General features: G+C 41.2%; 1 protein-coding gene across 1 annotated transcript in view; it reads right to left on the reverse strand.

Moving 5' to 3' along the window:
* Nucleotides 1-25,432, reverse strand: part of KIF2A (kinesin family member 2A) — a 67,358-nt gene extending 41,926 nt beyond the window's left edge. The window contains exon 1 of the mRNA XM_052658986.1: nt 25,323-25,432. Coding sequence (XP_052514946.1) covers nt 25,323-25,386 — 64 coding nt within the window. The 5' untranslated portion in view covers nt 25,387-25,432. The remainder of the gene's footprint in view (nt 1-25,322) is intronic.
* Between the last annotated feature and the right edge of the window lie 291 nt (nt 25,433-25,723).

Here is a 25,723-nt window from a genome sequence, read left to right on the forward strand (position 1 = left end):
GCATAGAGTATATTAACTAATGTTGAATAACTAAATAAATCTCAACACATTTTAATTAAAGCTCATTCGCATGGGTGACAGAATATCCAAAATACATCATTCTTCATTTGTGTATAACAATAAAAGATTTGTGAAGTTTTAAGAAGTGGCAGTGTTAAAATAACATGTTGCATAGTTCAAAATTTTTTAGGATATGTGCTCCCGAAGCAAGCACTAATCCAAAGCTGTGAAGAACTACTTTCACAGATATCTGCTGCATATATTGAGCAGTGCTACCTAATTGCTCCCTGGCTTAAATTCCAATTTACTCAAAAGGGAATTCCGTGCCAATATAGCTATATTAGTCTGTGAACTTTTTGTATCTACATATACATATCATCTTCTCTCATGCTTAACTACATTCTAACAAGAGCTAGGGATTTCTGGGATGTTTTTCAACAGTTTTCAACAGCAGTAACCCAGGCAATGTAGATTTGTACCTGTATTTATTAACAGATTTAAACATACCTAAGAAAGCTGCTGAAAACATTATAAAATGTTTGACCATCCCTATAGTTTTCACCTACACTCCTAACTTTCATTAGGGAATTTAAGGTCTGAATTCAGGTGATGGAGTGCAATAAGTGCTTTGCAGATGTGCTAACGTGAACACCAACCGGACTCAAGCAGACTGGTAACTTTACAATCTTTAAAAAAACAAAACAAAAAAACACCTGTCACCCTGCCAAAAACCCCAAAGCAAAAATACCACCAAACCTCTCACAGATAAAAAGAGGCTAAACAATCTGAATATTCCACTAGGAGGCAAATCTTACATGATTCTTATAACACTTAGAAGAGAAACTCGCTACTGGCTCTAGAAACAGCAATACACGCTAACACTAGAAGAGAATGTGGGAAATACCTATCCAAGACAAATAACGGTATCTAACTTAAACATTAAAAACTGCTACAGATATAATAGAAAGCTTAATTGAAAATGCCAAGCCTTTATTAAATTACTCATCACTGAAAATGAACCAGTTTAATTTTAAAAGTCACATTCTTGACCACTATACAAAAAAGTGTTCCTTGGTGCAACCCTGTCTTGCTGTGGTTTTAAACAGTGGTCCAGACTCAGAATGTCACCCATAGATCCTCTGCTATGGACTGAATTGTGGTCCTCATGCCCCACCTTCAAATTCACATGTTGAAGTTCTAAATCCCAGTGAGATGGTATTTGGAGATGGTGTCTTTGGAAGGTAATTAAGGTTAGGTGAGGTCCAAGGGCAGGGTACTCATATTAGGAGGATGTGTGGTTTTGCAAAGGGTTAAAGGGAGATGTTCCCTCGCCACCATATGAGGACACAGTGAAAAGGCGGCCACCGGCAAGACAGAAAGAAGACCCTTACCAGGAATCCAATCGGCCAGCACCTTAATCTTGGCTGGATTTTCCAGCTTCAGGGAGTTTGAGAAATAAAAATCCAAATAATAAAGTCCTAAAAGTCAAGTTAAGAAGGTATTTCAACGATGAGAGAATGAGTCAACTGTGTCAAATGCTGTTAACATATCAAGTAAAATAAAAGCAATGCCTGAATGTGAAAGTGGGATTAAGAGTCACCATTTTTTCAGATGAGAAAAATAACAGTCCAATATGTTGATGGAAATAACTCAGTACAAAAGAAAATAATGGTGATACAGCACAAAGAACTGATGAAGTAGTAATTTTGGGCAAGTAAATGGAGATAGGATCTAGCGCACAAGCGTAGAAAAGAGTTTATCCATGGCAAAGGAAGGAAGGAAGATTTACAGGTGCAAGTCCCGGTACTTGGATAGATGGCAGGTTTGTAAAAGTTCTTTCCTGATTGCTTGTATTTCTCGGTGCTGAAATAGCAAGCGAGGTCATCTGTTCAGAGTGTGGGTAAGTAAATAAACACTAACGATTTTATGACAAATCAGCTAGGAAAGAATGAATGGACTAGAGATATGATTGCTTATTCAAAGGGAATCATGAATTTAAACTGTGACCAGTTAGCATAATTATGATTTTTTCCCCCTCCAGTCATTTTCAAACAATCTAGAAAGGGAAGGAGGTTTCAAGCATAAATAAGGGAATGATTTGAGGTTCTGCTAATCAAAAGAGGGGACAAGGGGGTTTAAGTTACACATATAAGGGAGTGTTCGTAAGAAAGTTAAGTGAGGACATGAAGGAAAGATAGGAACAATAAAAAAAGTAGTAGGATTATACATGTTGGCAGGGTCAAAAGATTAGTTGAGTCAGGATACAAGAGGGAATATGCTGGAAAGACAGAAAGGTGACTGAAAACTGGGATGCTTGAAACTGAGATTATGGAGATGGCAGGAATGTGATGAGCTAAGGCGAAGGGCAAGATCACTAGAAGGAAGGGAGGGGAACCGAAGAGATGGGAGGGAACGGGGAAACAAGCTCAAAGAACCAAGAGGAGAGGGTACTAGAAAGATCATCTATATATGAATGATGCAATTACCAAATACTATGACAGGAAGAGCACAGGAGAGAGTAACAGGAGCAAAAATCTTCAAGGAATTAGGGAAGCTGGCAATGTCTGAAGTTTCTATCTCGGAAAACCAGGTATATATGGTGCTTCCATCAACCAATTTAGTGAAGTCTTAGTCACTCAGTCATGTCCAACTCTTTGTGACCCCAGACTGTAGCCCACCAGGCTCCTCTTGTCCATGGAATTCTCCAGGCAAGAATACTGGAGTGGGTTACCATTGCCTTCTCCAGGGGAATCTTCCTGAACCAGGCATTGAACCTGGGCCTCCCTCATTGCAGGCAGAGTCTTTACCGTCTGAACCACCAAGGAAGCTACCAGGAATCTGGAGATAAAGGCAATGGATTCCATTTCTGACCAATTTAATTAGAAATATCAGAGGAAATCCATATGGTAATATTTGGAAGTTGGATCTGAAACTAAAGATTAGGTTTAAGGGGGCATTTTTTTAAGTTTTTATTTAAAAAATTTAAATCTATTATGAAAATTTGTTATTGTTCAGTTGCTAAATCATGTCCAACTCTTTGTGACCCCATGGACCGTAGCATGCCAGGCTCTTCTGTCCATGGAATTTTCCAGACAAGAATACTGGAGTGGGTAGCCATTTCCTTATCCAGTGGATCATGGCAGATCAGGAAGCCATCTCTCCTGCACTGGCAGGTGGATTCTTTACCACTGAGTCACCAGGGAAGCCATTATGAAAATTACATACAGACACCATTCATTCAGTTCCATTAATTCTACCAAATAGCCAATTCTATTGCCATTCCTCCCACCACCAATTTTGAAGCAAATCCCAGATATCATACCAATTTATCTGTATTTACTTCAGTATGTATGAAGATACAATTTATGGAGTTTTCACATTCTCTTTTTAAAAGGAAATTCCTTCTTATGAATTTATTTTTCTCTCTTCCTAGATGATTTAGTACAACTAGAAGGGTTTTAAATAAATCGAACTACATGCCATTGATCTGTTTAAAAACAATATTAAGGATATGATCAAGAAAGAAACCAAACCAAAATAAATCACCTTTACCACAGTTCAAGTTTAAACTCTACTTCCCACATCTCTCTATGCTTGATTTTGTGCTTACTACTGCTGCTGCTGCTAAGTCACTTCAGTCGTGTCTGACTCTGTGTGACCCCAGAGACGGCAGCCCATCAGGCTCCCCCGTCCCTGGGATTCTCCAGGCAAGAACGCTGGAGTGGGCTGCCATTGCGTTCTCCAATGCATGAAAGTGAAGTCAAAGTGAAGTTGCTCAGTTGTGTCTGACTCCTAGCAACCCCATGGACTGCAGCCTACCAGGCTCCTCCGTCCATGGGATTTGCCAGGCAAGAGTACTGGAGTGGGCTTGTGCTTACTAAGGTTCCTCTAAACCCTAGATATATTATATCACGTATGCATATCTACACATATTACAGGAATCTTTCAACTCTGGTAACAAAGACAGCTGACTTCACAATTAGGATTCCAATATATCACAAAACCATCCCATATCAAAAAAACTGCAGTGTATTTGCTGATAATGCTAAATTAATCTGCTCTCTGTTAAAAGATCAAGAATGAATGTTAGGATCAAAGAAGAACATATGTAAATATTCTAGGCGATACAGGGCAAGAAAGGACTGCAGAAGTAAAAGTACCTATAAGTGGATCACATTTTGAATTAGGCAATGGCTTCTTAGATATACCAAAAGCAGAGCAACAAAAGACAGACAGACTGGACTTCATCAAAATTCAAACCTGTTGTGCTTCAAAGGATACTAATCAAGAAAGAGAAAAGACATGCAATGGGTGAAAATATCTGCAAAGCACATATGTGGGAAGAAAACACTATCTAGAATATTTACACAACTTTTACAACTCAACAATAAAAAGATAAAAAACCTAATTTTTTAGGTGGGCAAAGAATTTGAAGAGATTTCTCCAAAGAAGATACACAAGTTTTGGCAAGGATGTGGAGAAACTGGAACCCTCAAATATTATTGGTTAGAGTGTAAAATGGAAAATATGGAAAATAGCATGGCAGTTCCTCTAAAAGTTAAACATTAGTTACCCCATGATTCAGCAATTCCACTCATGGGTATAAATATATATACCCCAAAAAACTAAAAATATTATGTCCACACAATAAGTAAGCATTTCAAATATCAATTGATGATTGAATAAATAAAATGAATTATTATTCAGACACAGATAAGAATAAAGTGACAAAACATGCTATAACATGGATAAACTCTGAGCATGGATTATGCTAAGTGAAAGTAGTCAGACATTAAAGGTTACATACTGAACGATTCCACCTTTATGTAGGCGCTTCCCTGGTGGCTCAGATAGTAAAGAATCTCCCTGCAATGCAGGAGACCCAGGTTCGATCCATGGGTCAGGAAGATACACTGGAGAAAGGAATGGCTACCCACTCCAATATTATTGCCTGGAGAATTCCATGAACAAGAGGAGCCTGGCAGGCTATGGTCCATAGGGTCACAGAGGCGGACATGACTAACAGTTTTACTTTTGGGGGCTACTCTGGGAGAGACCCAGGTTCAATCCCCTGGAAAGTGGTTCCCTAATCCAGTATTCTTGCCTGGAGAATTCCAGGGACAGAGGATACTGGTGGGCTACAGTCCATGGGGTTGCAAAGAGTTGGACACGACTAAGCGACTAACACTAACACACCCATATGTAATGTCCAGAACAGGCAAATCCATGAAGACAGAAAGCTGATTAATAGATGTTGGGGGCTGAAGTGAAGGAGAATGCAGTGAAAACTAATGGACTACAAAAGGGTATAGGTTTCTTTTCTGGAGTGATGCAAATGTTCTGAAATCAGACAGTGCTAACAGTCACACAACTTTGGAATATACTTAAAATCACTGAACTGTACACTTTTAAATGGCAAATTTTCCTCCTTCACCTGGAATTTTACTTTTTTTCCTTTTATTTACAGAGATATAATTGACATATACCATTGTATTAGTTTCAGGTATACAACATAATGATCTGTATCTACTGTGATATGATCACCACAATAAGTTGACATCCATCACCACACACAGCTACAATTTTTTTTCTGGTGATGAAAATAGTCTTAGCAATTTTCAAATACATAATAAAATTTTAACTAGTCACCATATTGCATATTATATCCTATAATTTACTTATTTAATAATTGGAAGTTTGTACCTTTTGATCCCCTTCTCCCATTTTCCTAACCCTCAAACCCCTCCACCTCCCACTTTAAACAACTATCAATCTATTTCAGGCACATGAGTTAAATTTTTGTTTTGAGATTTCACACATAGGTGAGATCATATGGTATTTGTCTTTCTCTTTCTTACTTCACTTCACAACGCCCTCAAAGACTATCCATGCTGTTGCAAAAGTTAAGATTTCATTTCTTTTTACAACTGAATATTCCATTGCATATATGAAGACACACACACCGCCCCCCTTGTATCTTCTTTATCCATCCATCAAGTCAAATTCATGCATTAGCTATAATAAATAATGTTGCAATGAACATGGAAAATGCAGATATTTTTCCAAGACAGAACTTTGTTTCCACTGAACACCCAGAAATAGAATTGTTGGATTATATGGTAGTTTTATTTTTAATTTTTTGAGGGACCTCCGTAATGTTTTTCATAGTGGCCACACCAATTTTGTTGTTCAGTTGCTCAGTTGTGTCTGACTCCTTGTGATCCCATGGATTGCGGCACGTCAGACTTCCCTGTCCTTTACCATCTCCTGGAGATTGCTCAAACTCATGACCGTCAAGTCAATGATGCCATCCAACCTCTTGTCCTCTGTCAGCCCCTTCTCCTCCTGCCTTCAATCTTTCCCAGCATCAGGGTCTTTTCCAATGAGTCGGCTCTTCGCGTCAGGTGGCCAAAGCATTGGAGCTTCAGTTTCAGCATCCGTCCTTCCAATGAATATTTAGGACTGATTTCCTGTAGGACTGGTTTGCTCTCCGTGCAGTCCAGGGGACTCTCAAGAGTCTTCTCCAACACCGCAGATCAAAAGCAACAATTCTTCGGCGTTCAGCCTTCTTTGTGGTTCAACTCTCACATCTATACATGAGTATGGAAAAACCATAGCTTGGACTAGATGGACCTTTGTCTGCAAAGTAATGTTTCTGCTTTTTAAGACGCTGTCTATAGATCTGTCATAGCTTTTTTCCAAGGAGCAAGCATCTCTTAATTTCATGGCAGCAGTCACCACCTGCAGTGATTCTGAAGCCCAAGAAAATAACGTCTCTCACTGTTTCCATTGTTTCCCCATCTATTTGCCAAGAAGTGATGGGACCAGATGCCATGATCAAGTTTTTTGAATGTTGAGTTTTAAGCCAGCCTTTTCACTCTCCTCTTTCACCATCATTAAGAGGCTCTTTAGTTCCTCTTTGCTTTCTGCCATAAGAGTAGTATTATCTGCATATCTGAGGTTATTGACATTTCTCCTGGCAATCTTGATTCTAGCTCGTGTTTCATCCAGCTCAGCATTTTGCATGACGTACTCTGCATATACGTTAAATAAGAAGGGTGACACGATACAGCTATGATGTACTAACCAGTCCGTTGTTCCATGTCCTATTCTAACTGCTGCTTCTGGACCTGCATACAGGATTCTCAGGAGGCAGGTAAGGTGGCCTAGTATACCCATCTCTATAAGAATCTTCCAGTTTGTTGTGATCCACACAGTTAAAGGCTGTAGCGTAGTCAATGAAGGAGATGTTTTACTGGAATTCTCTTGCTTTTTCTATGATACAACAGATGTTGGCAATTTGATCTCTGGTTCCTCTGCCTTTTATAAATACAGCTTGAACTTCTGGGAGTTCTTGGTTCACGTACTGTTGAAGACTAGCTTAGAGAATTTTGAGCCTTACTTTGCGCTAGCATGCAAAATGAGTGCAACTTGTGCGATACTTTAAACATTCTTTGGCATTGCCCTTCTTTGGGATTGGAATGAAAACAGACCTTTTTCCAGTCTTGTGGCCACTGCTGAGTTTTCCAAATTTGCAGGCATACTGAATGCAGCACTTTAACAGCATCATTTTTTAGGATTTGAAATAGCAAGTCTGGGCCAGTCTCTTGTGGAGTCACTGCTCCTCTCTCCTGGGTCATGGTGCGCACAAGGTTTTGTTGTGCCCTTCAAGAGTCTACTTCCCCAGGCCTATGGAAGTTCTGTAATCAGATCCCACTGGCCTTCAAAGTCAAATTCCCTGTGGGTTCTAGGTCCCTTTGCAGGATCCCCAGGTTGGGAAATCTGTTGTGGGTCCTAGAACTTTTGCAATAATGCGAGAACTTCTTTGGTATAATTATCATCCAGTTTGTGGGTCGTCTGTTTGACACCTTTATAGTGGAACTAATGGTGACCTCCTCCAAGAGGACTTCACGCCACAGGCCATGCCACCCAGGTCTGTTGAAGCCAGAGCCCCTGTCCCCGCAGCAGGTCCCTGCTGACTGGTGCCTCCGCAGGAGACACTCGGACACTCAAAGGCAGGTCTGGTTCAGTATCCTGTGGAGGTCATTGCTCCTTTCCCTGGGTCCTGGTGTGCACAAGGTTTTGTTTGCACCCTCCAAGCGTCTCTGGTGGGTCTGAGATTTGACTTTAAACACAATTCCCAGAGTCAATTTTATAACATTTTAATTACCTCAAAAGGATACTCTTTTATCCTCAAAACAGTACCCTTTTATCCATTCCTCCAATAATCACTAATAATCATAAGCATTCACTAGTCTTTTTGTCTCTACAGAGATTAAGTTAATTGATTCTGGTCTAAAATAATGATAATTTATTTAAGTGAGTTAATCAAGTACAAACTGATAGAAATATAGGCAAATAATTCATTAGTATAATCTACTTAACTGTGCTCAGAGTTTGAAACATCCCAATCAATTATTTAGTAAGGCTGTTCAAGTTTATTAGGTTAAAAACAATAATGTCCATTTTTCAAAATTTTTTATTAAAAAAATCACTTTCTGCTCATAATCAGACACAATACACGAAATCTTGTTTTTTATACTGGCTTTCACAACACAAGAACTTGAGTGTTTTTCATTATATGTCCAGATCTCATAAACACTACCTGTTACCTTCTATGGGCCATTTAACTTCAGAAAAAAAACTCTCTAGGCCCAGTATGAATTCCATGATCCAAGCTAGCAAAGCTCAAAAATGTATTTTTGTATTCTGTATGGACAGGGGTATGAGGAAACTTCAGGCACTCTTGCAAAGAAGAAGGTAAATTCACATACTCTTTATGAAAGCAAACTGGCAAGATCTATCAACTTTTAAAATGTCCAATTTTCTGACCCAGCGATCATCCATCTTTTAGGACTTTATCTTACAGATACAATCATGCATGTAAAAAATGATGTTTAAGTTCAAGGTTATTCAGTATAGTCCTAGCTGTACAATAGCTACAGAATGGGCATAACCTTTAGTGGCATATTAAATCACTAATAAAATACAGCTATGGAAAAGAATAAGTGTGAGGTTAAGTCAGAGGAAGACAAATATCATATGCTATTGCTTATAGGAATCTAAAAAAAACTGATACAAATGAACTTATTTACAAAAAAGAAACAGACTCAGAGAAGGAACTTATGGTTACCATGGAGGAAAGGGGGGACAGTGCAGAATGGGAGTCTGGGATTGATATGTACACACTGCTATATTTAAAACAGATAACCAACAATGACCTACTGGATAGCACAGGGAACTCTGCTTATTTAATATTCTGTAATAATCTAATTCTGAAGGAGATCAGCCCTGGGATTTCTTTGGAAGGAAGGATGCTAAAGCTGAAACTCCAGTACTTTGGCCACCTCATGTGAAGAGTTGACTCATTGGAAAAGACTCTGATGCTGGGAGGGATTGGAAGCAGGAAGAGAAGGGGACAACAGAGGATGAGATGGCTGGATGGCATCACCAACTTGATGGATGTGAGTCTGAGTGAACTCCTGGAGCTGGTGATGGACAAGGAGGCCTGGCGTGCTGCAATTCATGGGGTCGCAAAGAGTCGGACACGACTGAGTGACTGAACTGAACTGAATAATCTAAATGGAGAAAGAATCTGAAAAAGAATAATACACTTGAAACTAACACAACTATACTCCAATATAAAATAAAAATTAAAAAAGAAAAATAATTGTTATTTACATACTCAAAGGTTATTAAATGAAAATAAAATCACGAAGCAAGGCTTCCCTGGTGGTCCAATGGGTAAAGATCCACTCACCAATGCAGGGGACAAAGGTCCAATCCCTGCTCCAGGAAGATCCCACGTGCTGCGAGGCAACTAAGCCCATGTGCCGTAATTACTGAGCCAGCGCTCTGGAGCCCAAGAGCCACAACCATCAAATCCACTGGCTGCAATTACTGAAGCCCACTTTCCCTAGAGCCTGTGCTCTGCAAGAGAAGCCACTGCAATGAGAAGCCTAAGCACTGCAACTTGCCCCAACTAGAGAAAGGCCCGTGCAGCAGTGAAGGCCCAACACAACCAAAATTAAGTAAATAAATTTTTAAAAAAGCAATGACACCTGGGGCTTCACTAGCGGTCCAATGGATAAGACTCCAAACTCCCAATGCAGGGGACCGAGGTTTGATCCCTGCTCGGGGAACTAAGATCCCACATATCGCAACTAAGCCTGTGTGCTGTTCTGAGTCTCTGTACTGTGTCTAGAGAAGCCCTCTCACGCCACCTAGAGAAGCCTTCTGAGCAACAAAGAGGCTGTGTGCTGCAATGAAGACCTAGCACAGCCAAATAAATAGATAAGAAAAGCAATGACATGTACTGAGTTAAGTCATATTCTTAATACCTGGAGGATGAACACAAATCAACTTTTACCAGAATGTCAAAATCTGAATAGACATAGTGAGAGAATAGCACAGCTAGATATCTACTCTTCTAATTAGCAAGTAGATCGTTTCTGAAGTATACAGAGGTCCTGCGCTAGGCACTGAGGAGATGACAGAACCGGAGTACGACGAGAGACAAGAGAACCCAGGAGACCGCCCTGACTCTTCTGACAGAGTGAGCAGGTGGACTCAGAGAGCACAGAGCAGGGGGCCCCATCCTGGTCTACGAGTCAAAGAAGGGTGAAATGTGTAACAGAGACAACAGTAGGTCGATACGTTAGGTACAAATTCTAAGAGTTCAGTGTGTCTGGAGGGCCTCAGGTCAGTGGCAAGGAATGACAGTGGAGAGGAAGGCAGACGACCTGGGCTTCATCCAAAGTGTAATCGAGATAGAGGAAGTTATGAAAAAGTTTTAAGCAGGTGATCATGTTTGAAAGGTCATCCTGAAAGAGTAACCAAACCATAGGTAGAGAGACCTTAGGGTTATGAATTTGTGGCAGATGAGACATAATGCTAGCCTGACCAAAGTATAGTAGAGGGTTGGGGAAAAAAGTGTATGGACTGAAGAAGTACTTAAGCAGTTAAATTAAGAGAACCTGATGATAGGATAGGAGGTTAAGAGAGAACAAGGAGTCAAGAAAAATATCTAGGTTTCTGACTGGGGCAACAGGGTGAATGAAAGTGACTAGAGATACTGAAGAAACAGATGTGAGGAATGGGTAATAGGTTCAGTTTTGGACATGCTGAATTTGTGCTATTTATGAGCTATCCAAGTGGAAATAATCAGTAACACATTGCTTGCTTGCTAAGTCACTTCAGTCGTGTCCGACTCCTAGCGACCCCATAGAGGGCAGCCCACCAGGCTCCCCCATCCCTGGGATTCTCCAGGCAAGAACACTGGAGTGGGTTGCCATTTCCTTCTCCAATGCATGAAAATGAAAAGTGAAAGTGAAGTCACCCACTCACGTCTGACTCTTAGCGACCCCATGGACTGCAGCCCATCAGGCTCCTCCATCCATGGGATTTTCCAGGCAAGAATACTGGAGTGGGATGCCATTGCCTTCTCTGAATCTGTAACACCTTAGACATACAAATAGTACAGGTCTTCAGCTGGTCTGAGGTGAAGAGGAGCGTTAAGTTCACCCGGAGAGAATACCATGCAAGTACTGCAGGGTTAGGACCAAGCCCTGAAGGACACCAACATTTAGAAACTGGAGAGTGAAACATGCGTCTTCATAGATAAACAAAGAAAGGTATGAGGGGTAGGAAGAAAATAAGTTTTACTTTTAATTTAGTTAAGAAATGGCTCTTAATTAAACCCAAAAGAGCAGGGAAGGTTTTTAGTTTTACACCAAGAATTTTTCAATTGCACTATAGTTGATTTACAATACTGTGTTAGTTTGAGGTGTACAGCAAAGTGATTCAGTTATACACACATACATATTCTTTTCCAGATTCTTTCCCATTTTTAGGTTATTACAAGACACTGAATATAGTTTCCTGTGCTATACAGCAAATCCTTGTTGTTTATCTATTTTATATACACTGGCGTGTATCTATTAATCCCATACTCCTAATTTATCTCTCCCCTAACTTCCTCTTTGGTAACAAGTTTTTTCTGTATGTCGGTGAGTCTGTTCCTGTCCTATAAATAAGTTCATTTGTATTATTTTTTAAAGTCCACATATAATGGTATAACATGTCTTTCTGACTTACCTCGCTTAGTGTGATAATTTCCTTCTTTCTTTTTGGCCACACCTCATGGCTTGTGTGACCTTAGTTCCCTGACCAGGGAATTGAACCTGGACCATTGTACTGGAAATGCCAAGTCCTAACCACTGGATTGCCAGGAATTCCCCAGTATGGTAGTTTCCAGGTTCATCCAAGTTGCTGCAAGTGGCAATATTTCATTCTTTTTTTATGGCTGCGTAATATTCTTTTTGTGTGTACAGCTGCACGCACACACACACACACATCTTTAACCATTCACCTGCTGATGGACACTTATCCACATCCTGGCTATTATAAACACTGTTGCTATGAACATTGGGGTGCATCTATCTTTTTGAATTAGTTTTCATCTTTTCTGGACATATGCACAGGAATGAGATTTTTAGTTTGTTTGTTTGTTTTTAATGAAGTATGTGCTAAGTTGCTTCAGTTGTGTCTGACTCTTCAAAACCCCATGGACTGTAGCCCATCAGGTTCCTCTGTCCATGGAATTTTCCAGGCAAGAATACTGGACTGTGTTGTCATACCCTGCTCCACGGGATCTTCACAACCCAGGGATCAAACCTGCGTCTCTTATGTCTCCTGCAGTGGCAGGCAGATTCCTTAATATTAGCACCACCTGGGAAGCCATAAAGTGAAAGTGAAGTCGCTCAGTCGCGTCCGACTGAGCAACCCCATGGACTGTAGCCTACCAGGCTCCTCCCTCCATGGGATTTTCCAGGCAAGAATACTGGAGTGGGTTGCCATTTCCTTCTCCAGGAGATCTTCCCGACCCAGGGTTTGAACCCGGGTCTCCCACGTTGTAGGCAGACACTTTACCATCTGAGCCACGAGGGACGTCCATAATGTCGTGTTAATTTCCACTTTATAAAGAACTTCCATACAGTTTTCCATAGTGGCTGCACCAATGTACATTCCCACCAATAGTGTCGGAGGGTTCCCTTTTCTCCACACTCTCTCCAGTATTTACTATTTGTAGACTTTCTGATGAGCATCACTCTTAACAAAACTACATCCCAACTTCTAGGGCCATGTTTAGTCAGCTCTCAACACTGGTTACAACTGATGGAAAGCAATGTGTAAAAATGCAACACATATTATCCCCAAATAATTTCAAACAACAGTTTCCTAAGAATAAAGATCACCGAATCTTAGATAGGCCCCCAAATTAACCAAGTATATCAGTGGACTCCTAGCAAGTAGGTATGTTATATCTCCCTGACAATGTAGTTGCTCAATAAGAAGCATTCTTCCACATGCCAGCCTGTGTACTTGTCCAACTTGTGGAAGTCTGTGAGCGAGAGCCTAAACTGAGGCAATGCAGACAGTCTTGGAATGTGGGATCTTGGCTCCCTGACCAGGGATAGAACCTACATCTTCTGCATTGAAAGGACAGCATCCTAACCACTGGACCACCGGGGAAACCCCTAGAACTTCTTTTTCAGAAGAATTTATAGCCAGAGTACTTTCATTGGGTACAATAGCTATTTAATATTCTGTTATAACTAACAAAGCAGTCTTTTCTAGGGGGAAATCCTTTATTTCCTCAAAGGGATCAGACGAAGGGACTCATAAGTCATGCTGCAAATGCTAGCTGGATTAATAAAAATACCTGAAGGCAATCTCTACTATAGAAAGAAAAGTAAAAGCATTATTCAGTTAATGATCTGACTTCCAATGCCTGGAACATTCATAGCACACAAAGAACTCTGAAGGAATTAAGAGAGTAGAGGAATTACAGGCAGATCATCTATGTTCCAATCTCATGTGTGTTAGTCGCTCAGTCGTATCCGACTCTTTGCAACCCCATGGGGTGTTGCCCGCAAGGCTCCGTCCATATGATTTTCCAGGCAAGAATACTGGAGTGGGTTGCCATTTCTGCTACTTTAGGTACGACCTTGGACAAGTCAATTTCCTCACTATAGAAAAATAAGCAAGTTTTGACCAATAGAAGTATTGCATTAGAGAGCTGTCTGTGCTTAAATTTTAAGACTTACCTCATTAATCAGGGTTTCAAATTTGTTCCAATTTCCTAAGAACCACTTAGCTAAATAACTATATCCATTTCTCTTTAGGCTGTCCATAGTAAACTTCAGGCTTAAAAATATCATGTTCCTCACCTTCCAAAATGTAATGCTATTTACATGCCCAACTAAGTTTTCATAGCATGACACATAATTAGATTTCATATGCATATCTTAAGAGCACGAATTACCTAAAGTTTAACTAGAACAGGTAAACTCTTATTTAAATTAAACCTTGGCCAATTTCAAGGAAGAAGCTTCTAGTACACTACTTGGACATTTGTTATAGTATTTGAATTATAACTCGAAATGTCTGTAGGTCAAAGTAAAGAGATGGAGCTAAAGCTGGTAAGCATTATCTGAATCCTCTCATTGCACTACAGCTCACTTAAAAATTCGGTCAGCAAACCCCAAGTCTCTCATATTGGCCAACAGACTAAACCTAACAAAAGTGAAGAGCAAAAATTAACCTAACTGCAACCCTATTGGGTTCTTTTTCTTAAAATGTATAAATCCTTGTCATTAATGGGTCAATTATTTCAAGAGTAGCTCTGACTTAACCCCTGAAGCTTGCACCCACCTCCCTCCTTTAAAAGTAGTTTTAAAAGCCGTAGTTTTTGGAACTGTGCAGAAGGTACAGAAATCTTCCATATATCCCCTGTCCCCACATATGCACAGTCTCCCATAATGTCAACATCCCACATTGGGAACACCTGTTACAATCAATGAACGTATACTGGCACATCATTACTATTCAAAGTACATATTTTACATTAGAGTTCACTCTTCGTATTGTATCTTCTTTGAGTTTTGACAAATTTACAATATATAACCACCATTTCAGAATCATAAGGAATAATTTCACTGCCCCAAAAATCCACTGGGTTCTGTCTACTCATCCTTTGCTTTGTTGTTGTTCAGTTGCTGAGTTGTGTCCAACTCTCTGCCACCCCATGTACTGCAGCACACCAGGATTCCCTGTCCATCACTGTCTCCATTAAGTCAGTGATGCCATCCAACCATCTCATCCTCTGATGTCCCTTTCTCCTTATGCCCTCAATCTTTCCCAGCATCAGGGTCTTTTCCAATGAGTCAGCTCTTTGCATCAGGTGGCCAAAGTATCAGAGCTTCAGCTTCAGCATCAGTCCTTCCAATGAATATTCAGGGCTGGTTTCCTTTAGGATTGACTGGTTTGATTTTGCTGTCCAAGGAACTCTCAAGAGTCTTCTCCAGTATCACAATTCGAAAGCATCAATTCTTTGGCACTCATCCTTCTTTACAGTCCAACTTTGACATCCGTACATGACTACTGGAAAAACCAATTTTTAACTCCTAAACTGCAAATAGTAGCTAAGAGATTCTAAATGCTGAAATGACATTCAGAATCTTGAGGATGAAAAGGGAAGGTAAAAAAAGTCAGGGCAGAAAAAATAGGCCAAAAATAAGAGCAAAGGAAAAGTAAAGGAGAGCAGCTGCATTTTAAGCATCAAAACACTCCACCCCTTAAAGAGCCAAAGCCAGATCCTTTAAGTACGGTTTTTCCTTTCCATTCCCTTCTAGGAGTTCTAAGAGGGTCTTGGCTAATACACTATAACTGAGTCTTCTTAAGCAGGCAATGCAGTTATAGCTTAAGTAAATTCCTGATCTCCATATAAACATTTACTGGAAGTGACTCATACCTTAGACTCACTCACTTTCAAGATACTAGTGGCAAAACTATGAACACTCTTGAGCTGGATGCTCTTTGACAGCACACTGGACACCGGCTCTACAGTTATCTATGCTGTATTCATGAATAGGATTAGCTTGATTAAACAGACTGAAGAGATTTTATAACCCACACTCAGACTTTTCAAATGCTAAGTCCATTCTTTTCAACACATCTGCCCTTTATTTGGCACAAGTGATATATGCATACAGCATCAATTCTCTTTACAGTATTCTGTATCTCATCTGTTTCTTAATCATTGCTTACCCTCCTCGACTGATGCAATCTTAGCCTTGCTAGTTCTCATTTTCAGTACTTCTCCCCCTCTAATCTATCACTAATCACTAGCTAACTCCTATTACTGCTCTTAGATTAAGTCCTACAGTAGTTTCCAAGTGTCCTAGAAGTTAATTCCAAGATGCATTACCTTACCTTTGTTGCCAAGTCTTTAATAAGGTGCCCCAGATTACTCTTCCTTTCTTCCTTTCCTCATCTATCTCCTCATTGTTCAGCAGTTCAGTTGCTAAGTCATGTCCAACTCTTTGTGACCCCCATGGACTGTAGCTTGCCAGGCTCCTCTGTCCATTGTGATTCCCAGGCAAGTATACTGGAGTGGGCTGCCATTTCCTTCTCCAGGGGATCTTCCCGGACCAGGGATCGAACCCATGTCTCCTGCATTGGCAGGCAGATTCTTTACCACTGAGCCACCGGGGAACCCCTACTATGCCAGGTTTAAATGCCCTTTTCCTGACAGTCCTCCTTTCCAGCTCACATGTGGTGCCATATGCCTGGAACCCCTCATTCCCCCCAAAACAATCTACTGGTCATCTTCCGTCATTTTAACTTCACTTGCCATGAGGTCTTGTCAGATCACTGTTAGAAAATGCTACTTTTTCTAACATAATGGATCATAACTCTCAGTGTATACTAGAATCATCAATGTGTATGAAGCTATTTCACCAGTGGAGTTGTCTTAAACACTGAGGCCTGGCTTCACATCAGACCAATTAAAACAGAATCTCTGGGCAAAGTACCCAGATACTGGTGGTGACAGGTGGGGAGTTGTTTATATTTGGTTGTTTTTTCCAAAGCCCTACATGTGATTTTAATAAGCTATCAGGGCCATGAACCACTATATTAATTCTACCCAGGCTAGAAACAGAACTCCCGTAACATTTATGTTCCCTAAACATATCTACATCCCTAAAATACACTTACTACATAGTCTTGACCAACACATACAACGTGAATATCTAAAATAATCCGTCATTAGGGTTAAACACTTTACAGTAGTTTATACACTCAAGTGTAGGGTTTCGCTTTTGTAAAATGGGGAAGATACTGTATACATTATAGGGATGTCACAAAAGTCAAATAAGATACTGGATATTTTACACTTAGCAAAACAACTGAATTATAAAAGGCATAAAAGTTAAACCCCTTCAGGTATCAAGAACAACATGTGGATGCACTTTTTAAGAAACAAAACTTAAGTGGCAGTATGGAAGACATAGCTATCTGGATGAGGCTGAGTAGGTAGCTCCTGGCCAAGAGCTCTAATCAAAGGGTTCATTCATAGAAAACACAGTGGACACATTTTTACCTCAAGAATGTCCCATCCTGATGCAAACTTTCCTTTAAAAAATCCTATTTAGGTGAAATCTGGTTAAAATTAATGCCAAAAACCAATTTTAAAAAAACCTGGAGACAGTCTTCGAAAGTAAGTAAAACACAGCCCAGGGACATGCCTGATTCTTACAGTCCCTTGGCCACACCGTGTGAGGAGGCTGTTTTCAAATTACACAGAAGCGCAGGCAGCTGGCTCTATCTGCTTCCTCGGTCCCTATGTTTACAAGCATCCCAACATAGGACATCAAGAGGAACCTGCTGCCAGGGACTGGTCTGCCAGAAATTTAAAATGGAAAAAACTTTACTCCTTTAGATATCGAAACAAAGATTAAAAGGCATAAAGTAAAAATTTCAAATGAATATTAGAGAATAGAAAATAGGCTAGGAATGACAAATAATGCCAATTTAAACTGACTGACAAGGGCTACCAGGACTGGTGGTGCTATATTTTAAGAAGAATTCTAAGAGTGAATATATTGGTTCATCAGGGAAGCATGCCATGAGAGATAATGGATATTATCAAGGGCAGAGGACATGAAAGGGGCAGCATGTATGACATACATTTTCCATCCTGAAGACTCATAAGTTAGAGTGTAATCTAAGAATCCCTATCAAAAAAGTGGTAATGATGTACACACAGAATAGCATAGTTCTATCAGCATTAATCATACTACGTAAAAATCATTCATTTCTTTCTGAGGGCAGGAACTTCACCACCTGTCAGAATGCCTTATATGCAACTATGAACAAAGGCATATTTCGGGCTTCCCTGATGGGTCAGTGGTAAAGAAACTGCCTGCCAATGCAGGAAACACGGGTTTGATCCCTGATTCAGGAAGATCCCACAAGCCACAGAAGGAAGCTAGCGTGCCACACCTGTTGAGCCTGCGCTCTAGAGCCCGTGAGTTGCAACTACTGAGCCCACCTGTTGCAACTACTGAAGTCCGTGTCCCTAGAGCCGTGCTCCCAACAAGAGAAGTCACCACAACTAGAGTCGCTCCCAATGGCCACAACCAGAGAAAAGCCCAAGCAGCAGCGAAGACCCGGCACAGCCAAAAATAAATAAACTAAATATTTTTAAGGCATATTTAATTAATTCTGTAATAAGGGAACCAAGAATTATGAGATCACATTATTTTGTGATATGGCATAATCACTTAAGGTCTACACACAAAAATACTCCCACACTCTAGTAAATGCCCATTTGAACAGCAAGCTGATTGCAGTAGGTATGGAGAAAAATACGCAATACCCCAAATGGGAAAGGCCCGGACTAGATTTAGAAGCTCAACTGTTAGAAGGGACACTCCTCTCCTCATTTTACTCTTGAGTGTGTGTGTGCTCAGTTGCTCAATCGTGTCTGAGTGCCCCATGGACTGTAGCCAGCCAGGCTCCTCTGTCCACGGAATTTTCCAGACAAGAATACTGGAGTGGGTTGCCATTTCCTCCTCCACAGGATCTTCCCAACACAGGGATCAAACTCGCGTCTCTTGCATCTCCTGCATTAGCAGGCGGATTCTTTACTACTAGTGCCACTTGGGAAGCCTTTACCCTTGGGAGATAGTAGCAAAAAGTTAAATGAAAGGATAATCAACAATGAAACGATACTCCAATTCAGTTTGTGTAAGCTTTCACTAGACATATCCCATGATCAGTAATTTGTATTTAGTTCTCATACATACAGTATATGGCACAGCATCCACTATGTGTAATTAAGCACTTAAATGCTTAACATGGTGAGGTTCTAACATCTATTTTCACTTAGACACTATAATAATATTAGTACTATTTTAATTATAAGAGTTAGTGTGTGACAGAAGGGCTACCCTCCTATATTTGCTCTGGACCACAAGAATGAAAAACTAGTTTTACCCAGGATTTAAAAACTGTATCTATTCTCAAGCTCAAAACTACAATCTCAAAACAAGCAAACAGCTTAAAAGATTACTTCAAGTTACAGGATAGAGGTGTTAGAAGCGAAGTGGGTGGTTAATTCTAAGAATTAAGCTTTGCAAAAGATAAGTGTAATATTAATGACAAGTATACTTGTGACTAGAAAGAATGGGTCTGGATGATCTCTCAAGGAATCTTGGTCTGGATTTTCCATACTTGTACCTTCTTCCTACAAGTATGGAAATGAGCTTAACTGGCTCTTTGCTATTTTCTCTAGATATTTAAAAAATTATCACACACAAAACAAATAGTCTTTCCCCACAGTTCAAAAATTTGTCACAAAATTCAAGTGACTAGGCAAAGAATATAGATTTCTTTCTGTGGCAGTTCTGGAAGCAACAAGTGACAGACTATTGAAAAGGGGCTTTAAAGCCTTAGATTCAAGAATCTTAACACTTATAGTTAATACAATATGAGAAATCAATTTGATCTCACCTGTTGGGCAAATTTAAGCAACATTACTAACTGTAGGTTATCTAAAGCTAAAGAGGCTTTTATATCTCAAAAAAGAAAAGAAAAATCAAAGTACACAAAGTGATAAACTTCATATTATCATCAGCAAACATTTGCCAGCATCTAAAGAGAGCTGCGAGCAAAAGGACTCAGGTTTTGGTCCAAGTCAAGCCTCTTTATTAACCATATGATCTTGGCAAGTTCTCCAACCTCAGATTCTTCACCTATAAAGCAATGAATCTGCCAGCCCATTACCCTACTTACCTCACAGGGTTTCTAGGAGGATTCAGGTAGATAACCTATTTGAAAAATTATGAAGACCTAAAATATATAACCAACATCATGCTAATCACCATGTAAAAAGAAATCATTAATCCACAATTCTTCTTTACTGACTATGCCAATGCCTTTGACTGTGCGGATCACAACTAACTGTGAAAAATTCTTAAAGAGATGGGAACACCAGACCACTTGACCTGCCTCCTGAGAAATCTGTATGCAGGTCAAGAAGCAACAGTTAGAACTGGACATGGAACAACAGACTGGTTCCAAATAGGGAAAGGAGTACATCAAGCCTGTATATTGTCACACTGCTTATTTAACTTATATGCAGAGTACATCATGTAAAATGCCAGGCTGGATGAAGCAGAAGCTGGAATCAAGACTGCCGGGAAAAATAACAATCACCTCAGATATGCAGATAACACCACCTTTATGGCAAAAAGCGAAGAACTAAAGAGCCTTGTGATAAAAGTGAAAGAGGAGAATGAGAAAGTTGGCTTAAAACTCAACATTCAGAAAACCAAGATCATGGCATCTGGTCCCATTACTTCATGGCAAATAGATGGGGAAACAATGCAAACAGTGAGAGACTTTATTTTGGGGGGCTCCAAAATCATTGCACATGGTGACTGCAGACATGAAATTAAAAGACGCTTGCTCCTTGGAAGGAAAGCTATGATCAATCGAGACAGCATATTAAAAAGCAGAGACATTACTTTGCCAACAAAGATCTGTCTAGTCAAAGCTATGGTTTTTTCAGTAGTCATGTATGGATATGAGAGTTGGACTATAAGGAAAGCTGAACACCAAAGAACTGATGCTTTTGAACTGTGAGGCTGAAAACTCTTGAGAGCCCCCTGGACTACAAGGAGATCCAACCTGTCCATCCTAAAGGAAATCAGTCCTGAATATTCACTGGAAGGACTGGTGCTGAAGCTGAAACTCCATTACTTTGGCCACCTGATGTGAATAACTGACTCACTAAAAGACCCTGATGCTGGGAAAGATTGAAGGCAGGAGAAGGGGATGACAGAGGATGAGATAGTTGGATGGCATCACCGACTCGATGGACCTGAGTTTGAGTAAGCTTCAGGAGTTGGTGATAGACTGGGAAGCCTGGAGTACTAGAGTCCACAGGGTCGCAAAGAGTCGGACATGACTGAGCGACTGAACTGACCTGAACTGAATCCACAATTCCCTCCATTCCACTCACTCCATAATCAAAATCACATAACTGTACCAAAAGGAGCTATACTGTTATGTGGTTCATTTTAATTAACTAAATCACAGTCCATTCTCTAAAAGCCTGTCTAATGACATGGAAAAATAAACAAGCAGAAGAATAAATGTGGCAAAACAGGTAGCGAATTAGGTCACTAAAATCTTTTCTAAGATGGCCTGCCCTAAACTTCAAGATTCCTGATGGGTCCTTTGAAATCTTCTTTCCTCTGGATTTCAGATGCTTAATTAAAGCACTCTTTTCACTGTTTAATTAAGAAACAGATGTATTTTTCCTCTCACAATTTTTGACTTTTGTGACCTAGTAAACATACCACAACACTTTTTACCGGATCATTCCAACTGGGCTCTATAACGCTGCTCTCCAGTGGCTTTCCCATGAGTGAGAAGCAATTTCCTACTTCTTAACTGGGCTAGAGAAAGCTGTATATGGTTCCCAAATAATACAGAATTCTTCCTTTCCTGTCACAGTTGTTGATACTCTGGTTTCTATGCTACATTAAGCCAGGTTCTTGGCTTCCACTGTATGAATCTAGACAAGTCACTTACAGTAACTTGGGACTCAGTTTCCACATCTTTAAAAATGAGAACTTGATTATCTCCAAGGATCTGTCTGGTTGAAATAGTGTATGATTCTCTTCAGATCACATTTATCAATTATGTGACTAAGATACCTCGAAGAATAATTCCATCGTGCCTGCAGCTTCCAAATATGCAAAACATTTCTCATCACTCCCCCAGCCTCCAAAGGATAGTCAAAGATACTGTAGAACAAACAAGAAATAATTTAACAGTGCAGTTGTGTGCGTGTGTGTGTCTCCTAATGAAGACTACCTAGCTACACAACAGTTAACATTGCAGTTTTTAGAGTCATTAGATTTCAAAAAGAAACTGAATCAGAAAGATAATAGAAAGACACATACAAGAAAACAAACATTGAGTGTTCATTTCCAGAAACCAGTCCAATCTCATACCAGGTTATCTCCTGTGGGTAGGACGTATCTTAGGAGTCCAAGCCTAACCTCTGTCACTTCTCATCTGAGAATACCAAAACAGTCAGTAAGCCTTGCTAAATCACTCAATTTCATTCAACACTGGGAATCTTGAACTAAGAGGCCTGTATGAGGCATTGGGGTGGGGGTGGGGGAGCAGAATAAGGAAGTGGCAGCACAGGATGAGCATAGATGGAACTGTTTTCCTTCCAGGTAAGATTCTGTCGTAATGATTAATCAAAACAACGTTAGAAAACTAAGTCCAATAATGAGTAATTCACTCAAAAACTATATGCAAGGAACTCATCAAGGAGCAAATGAATTCTGGGAATTTAAAATCCTGTAACGCCCAGGCTGTGGCTGAAGTGGGAGTGGGTAGTCTGCCATCCATCAATAGCATTCTCCAAACCACCCCTTCTCTGGTGCAGTCTGAAAACATAATATTAAGAAAAATGTACCCAAACATTAATACTTAAGGAAATATGCTGTCTCATGAGTCTCCTAATGACTTAGGAATTCAGTGACTGACTGGCCATCCAGTTTTAGTAATCAATGAAAACATACTGGGAGTTAGTTTTGAGCAGGATGTTCAAAGATACTAACAAGTCCACATTAATTACCTGGAAATATTTTTTTTTAATATATGAGCATCACAGATGGGAGAAGCATGCTCAGAAACAAGGACAAGGATCACCACTTAGCAAGCATGCAGAGAAACATCAAATCACCAGTGAACAGCAGTCTAGAATAGCCCTTCTTCACTCATGTGGTTTCCACTGTCTCAGGCATTACATTAGTGCTCATCCAACTGCAAAGTTTATTTCTGTTACAATGATCACTAATGTTTTATCCAAACAGATACACCATAGAAATGGGAGGAACAAAACAGCTTCTTTAAAGTGAAAAAGGGAAGGCTTTAGGTGAGTCTCCCAGACATCAATTTCTACTGTGAAACAGCACTACCCAATGCAAATGATCATTCCCTTAAGTTCTCTGCTTATCTGTTACCTTCAACTCTACTATGCACCTGAGGAACATAAATACATACATGACTGTAAGTTAAGATGAGATACACTGTAATGATTTCCATTATTTCTCAAGGGCAAACTGCTTTGAAATGTGATTTTAGGTTACTAGCACTTATGTAAGAACACAAAGCTCTTAGATGTCTGGGTTTCTGGTATAGGCAGAAGATGAAGGCAGAAAGAGTACTAATTATAGTACTAAGTAAAGAATATCCTAGAATCCCCCCAAAACCAAAACTGTTTCCAGTCTGACACATTTAAAAAGATGTTAGCCCAGAAAACATAAAATTAACCAAACCTTTCAAGTATCATGATACTTTTTCTGATAACTTCTATAGTTAAACCTACAATCACAGTTAAAAGTCTTAGAATGTAAAGAACTCACACATTTTATTGCTTCTCCCCCAAATTTTAAATAATATATATAAACCCTACTTTTACTAGTATACAGTGAACTTGCATTTACCTAAAAATGAAATTACAGTAACAGCACAGCTTAAGGAAAGCAATTTCAAGAGAAAATATGAAGAAACCCCAACCAAAGTAAGAGAGACATCTCTTTCCCGTCAGTGTCATGGGTAAACTTCTAAAGGTCTATGTGTTATAATTTATCTTTTCACATACTGCATAATAATGTTGACACAAATTATGTCAGATATAAGGAAAGGGAAAAAAATCATTAGCTGGACAGGGTCTTCTAATATATGTTATCACAGATAAACAAGACAGTCAATCTAAGCTTCACATAACTTGGTCAAACCTGGTAGAAGCCTCTCGGTAGAGGCTGTAGATGAGACAGCGATAGTTACCATTGACTAGGCTAAACGATAATAAGCCATAACCTAAAGGCACAGGATAAGATACACTGCACGCCTCTCGGTATTACACACCTCTACTTCGCTCAGTGTTTGGACTGAAACATAATTTTACCCGCCTCCATGCGTTTTCTCCTTTACAATATAAATTATTTCCAAACCTGGCTGGTTAGGGGCGTAAAACATTTTCCCCAAGAGAAACCTATAGAAAGAGACACAAGCCTAGGGCTTTTCCTCTCTTTATAATTTTAATTAGGCGTGTGCCTCCACCGCGTCTGACACTTTTCTCTCGGTTACCTCTCAGGAGGGCGTGAGACTATCAACATCCGGTCGTCCACCCCCACCCTCTCAGGAGTGCCTCGCACAGACAAGGATCATCCTCCCTTTTAGTCTCATCACCTTTGAGAAGCTTATCGAATACTTCTTCCCTTCGCTCCCCCACCCTTATTCATGGCTGAGCACCACAGGCTCCCCATCCTTCTTCCAAGGAAGGGACTGGCAAAAAAGAAAGAGGCATGCTCGAGAAATGAAAGACGAAGAAACCTGACAACCAAACAGTTTAAACCAATGGGGTTGGCCTTTCTCTCCCACCTTGGCCTCGGACCAGTAGTCGGTTCCCTAAATGCTGAAATCTCTGGTCTTCACGCTCTCCCCACCCCCCATCCCCTCAGAGATGAGGCCGGAAAATGAAAAGGCCGGGGTGCGCCGCGAGGCTGGGTCAATCCTATCCGAGCCTGCTGTCCCCGGGCGGCGGTCCCCGGGGAGGATGGAGATCGCGGGGGAGGAGCGGGGGGCCCCCCGACAGGGGACCCTCCGACGCACACCCCCGAAGACCCCCGGACCCTTCCCCGTAGGCCTCCCCCCCGGCCCAGCCTCCCGCAGGGCCCCTCCCCGGTCCGGCACTGCAGCGGCACCCGGGGCGGACCCCAAGCTGGCCTCACTCGCACACACGCCACACACAAAAGCGCCGCGGCCGCCGCCTTCCCGCCCCCACAGCCCGGCGGAGCAATCAATGAGGCGGCCGGCGCCCGCGTCTCCGCCGCGCACAGCCGACAGCGGGGCCGGACGGCAGGGGCGGCGGCGAGGCTCACCATCGCTCCGCTTGATCTCCACGTAAATCCCGATCTGGATCTTGCCGAAGTTGGCCGTTGCCATCACCTCATCTGGAGCAGCGGCGGCGGGCCGAGGGAGGGGGACCAGAGGGCGGAAAAGGCGGGGAGGGGGCGGGGTAGGTGTGTGAGGGGGAGCGGTTGCCCGCGGCCGCGCCGGCCCGGGCGACAGCGTGAACGCGAGCCGGGGCCGCGAGGAGCAGCGGCGGACTGGCAGGCAGAGGCCCCGGGCCTGCAGGCCGGCGGGAGGACGCGCACGCCCGGGCGTCGGGGTGAAGCGAGGGCCGGGGCGGTGCGGCGGCGCGGGGGAGAGTGGGAGGGCCCGCGCCGCCCGCCCGAGAGCCGACGCTGAGGAGGCGGGGCGCCGCGCGCCTGCGCAGAGC

This window comes from Budorcas taxicolor, chromosome 20, assembly GCF_023091745.1.
Source record: "Budorcas taxicolor isolate Tak-1 chromosome 20, Takin1.1, whole genome shotgun sequence".
Classification (NCBI taxonomy): domain Eukaryota; kingdom Metazoa; phylum Chordata; class Mammalia; order Artiodactyla; family Bovidae; genus Budorcas; species Budorcas taxicolor.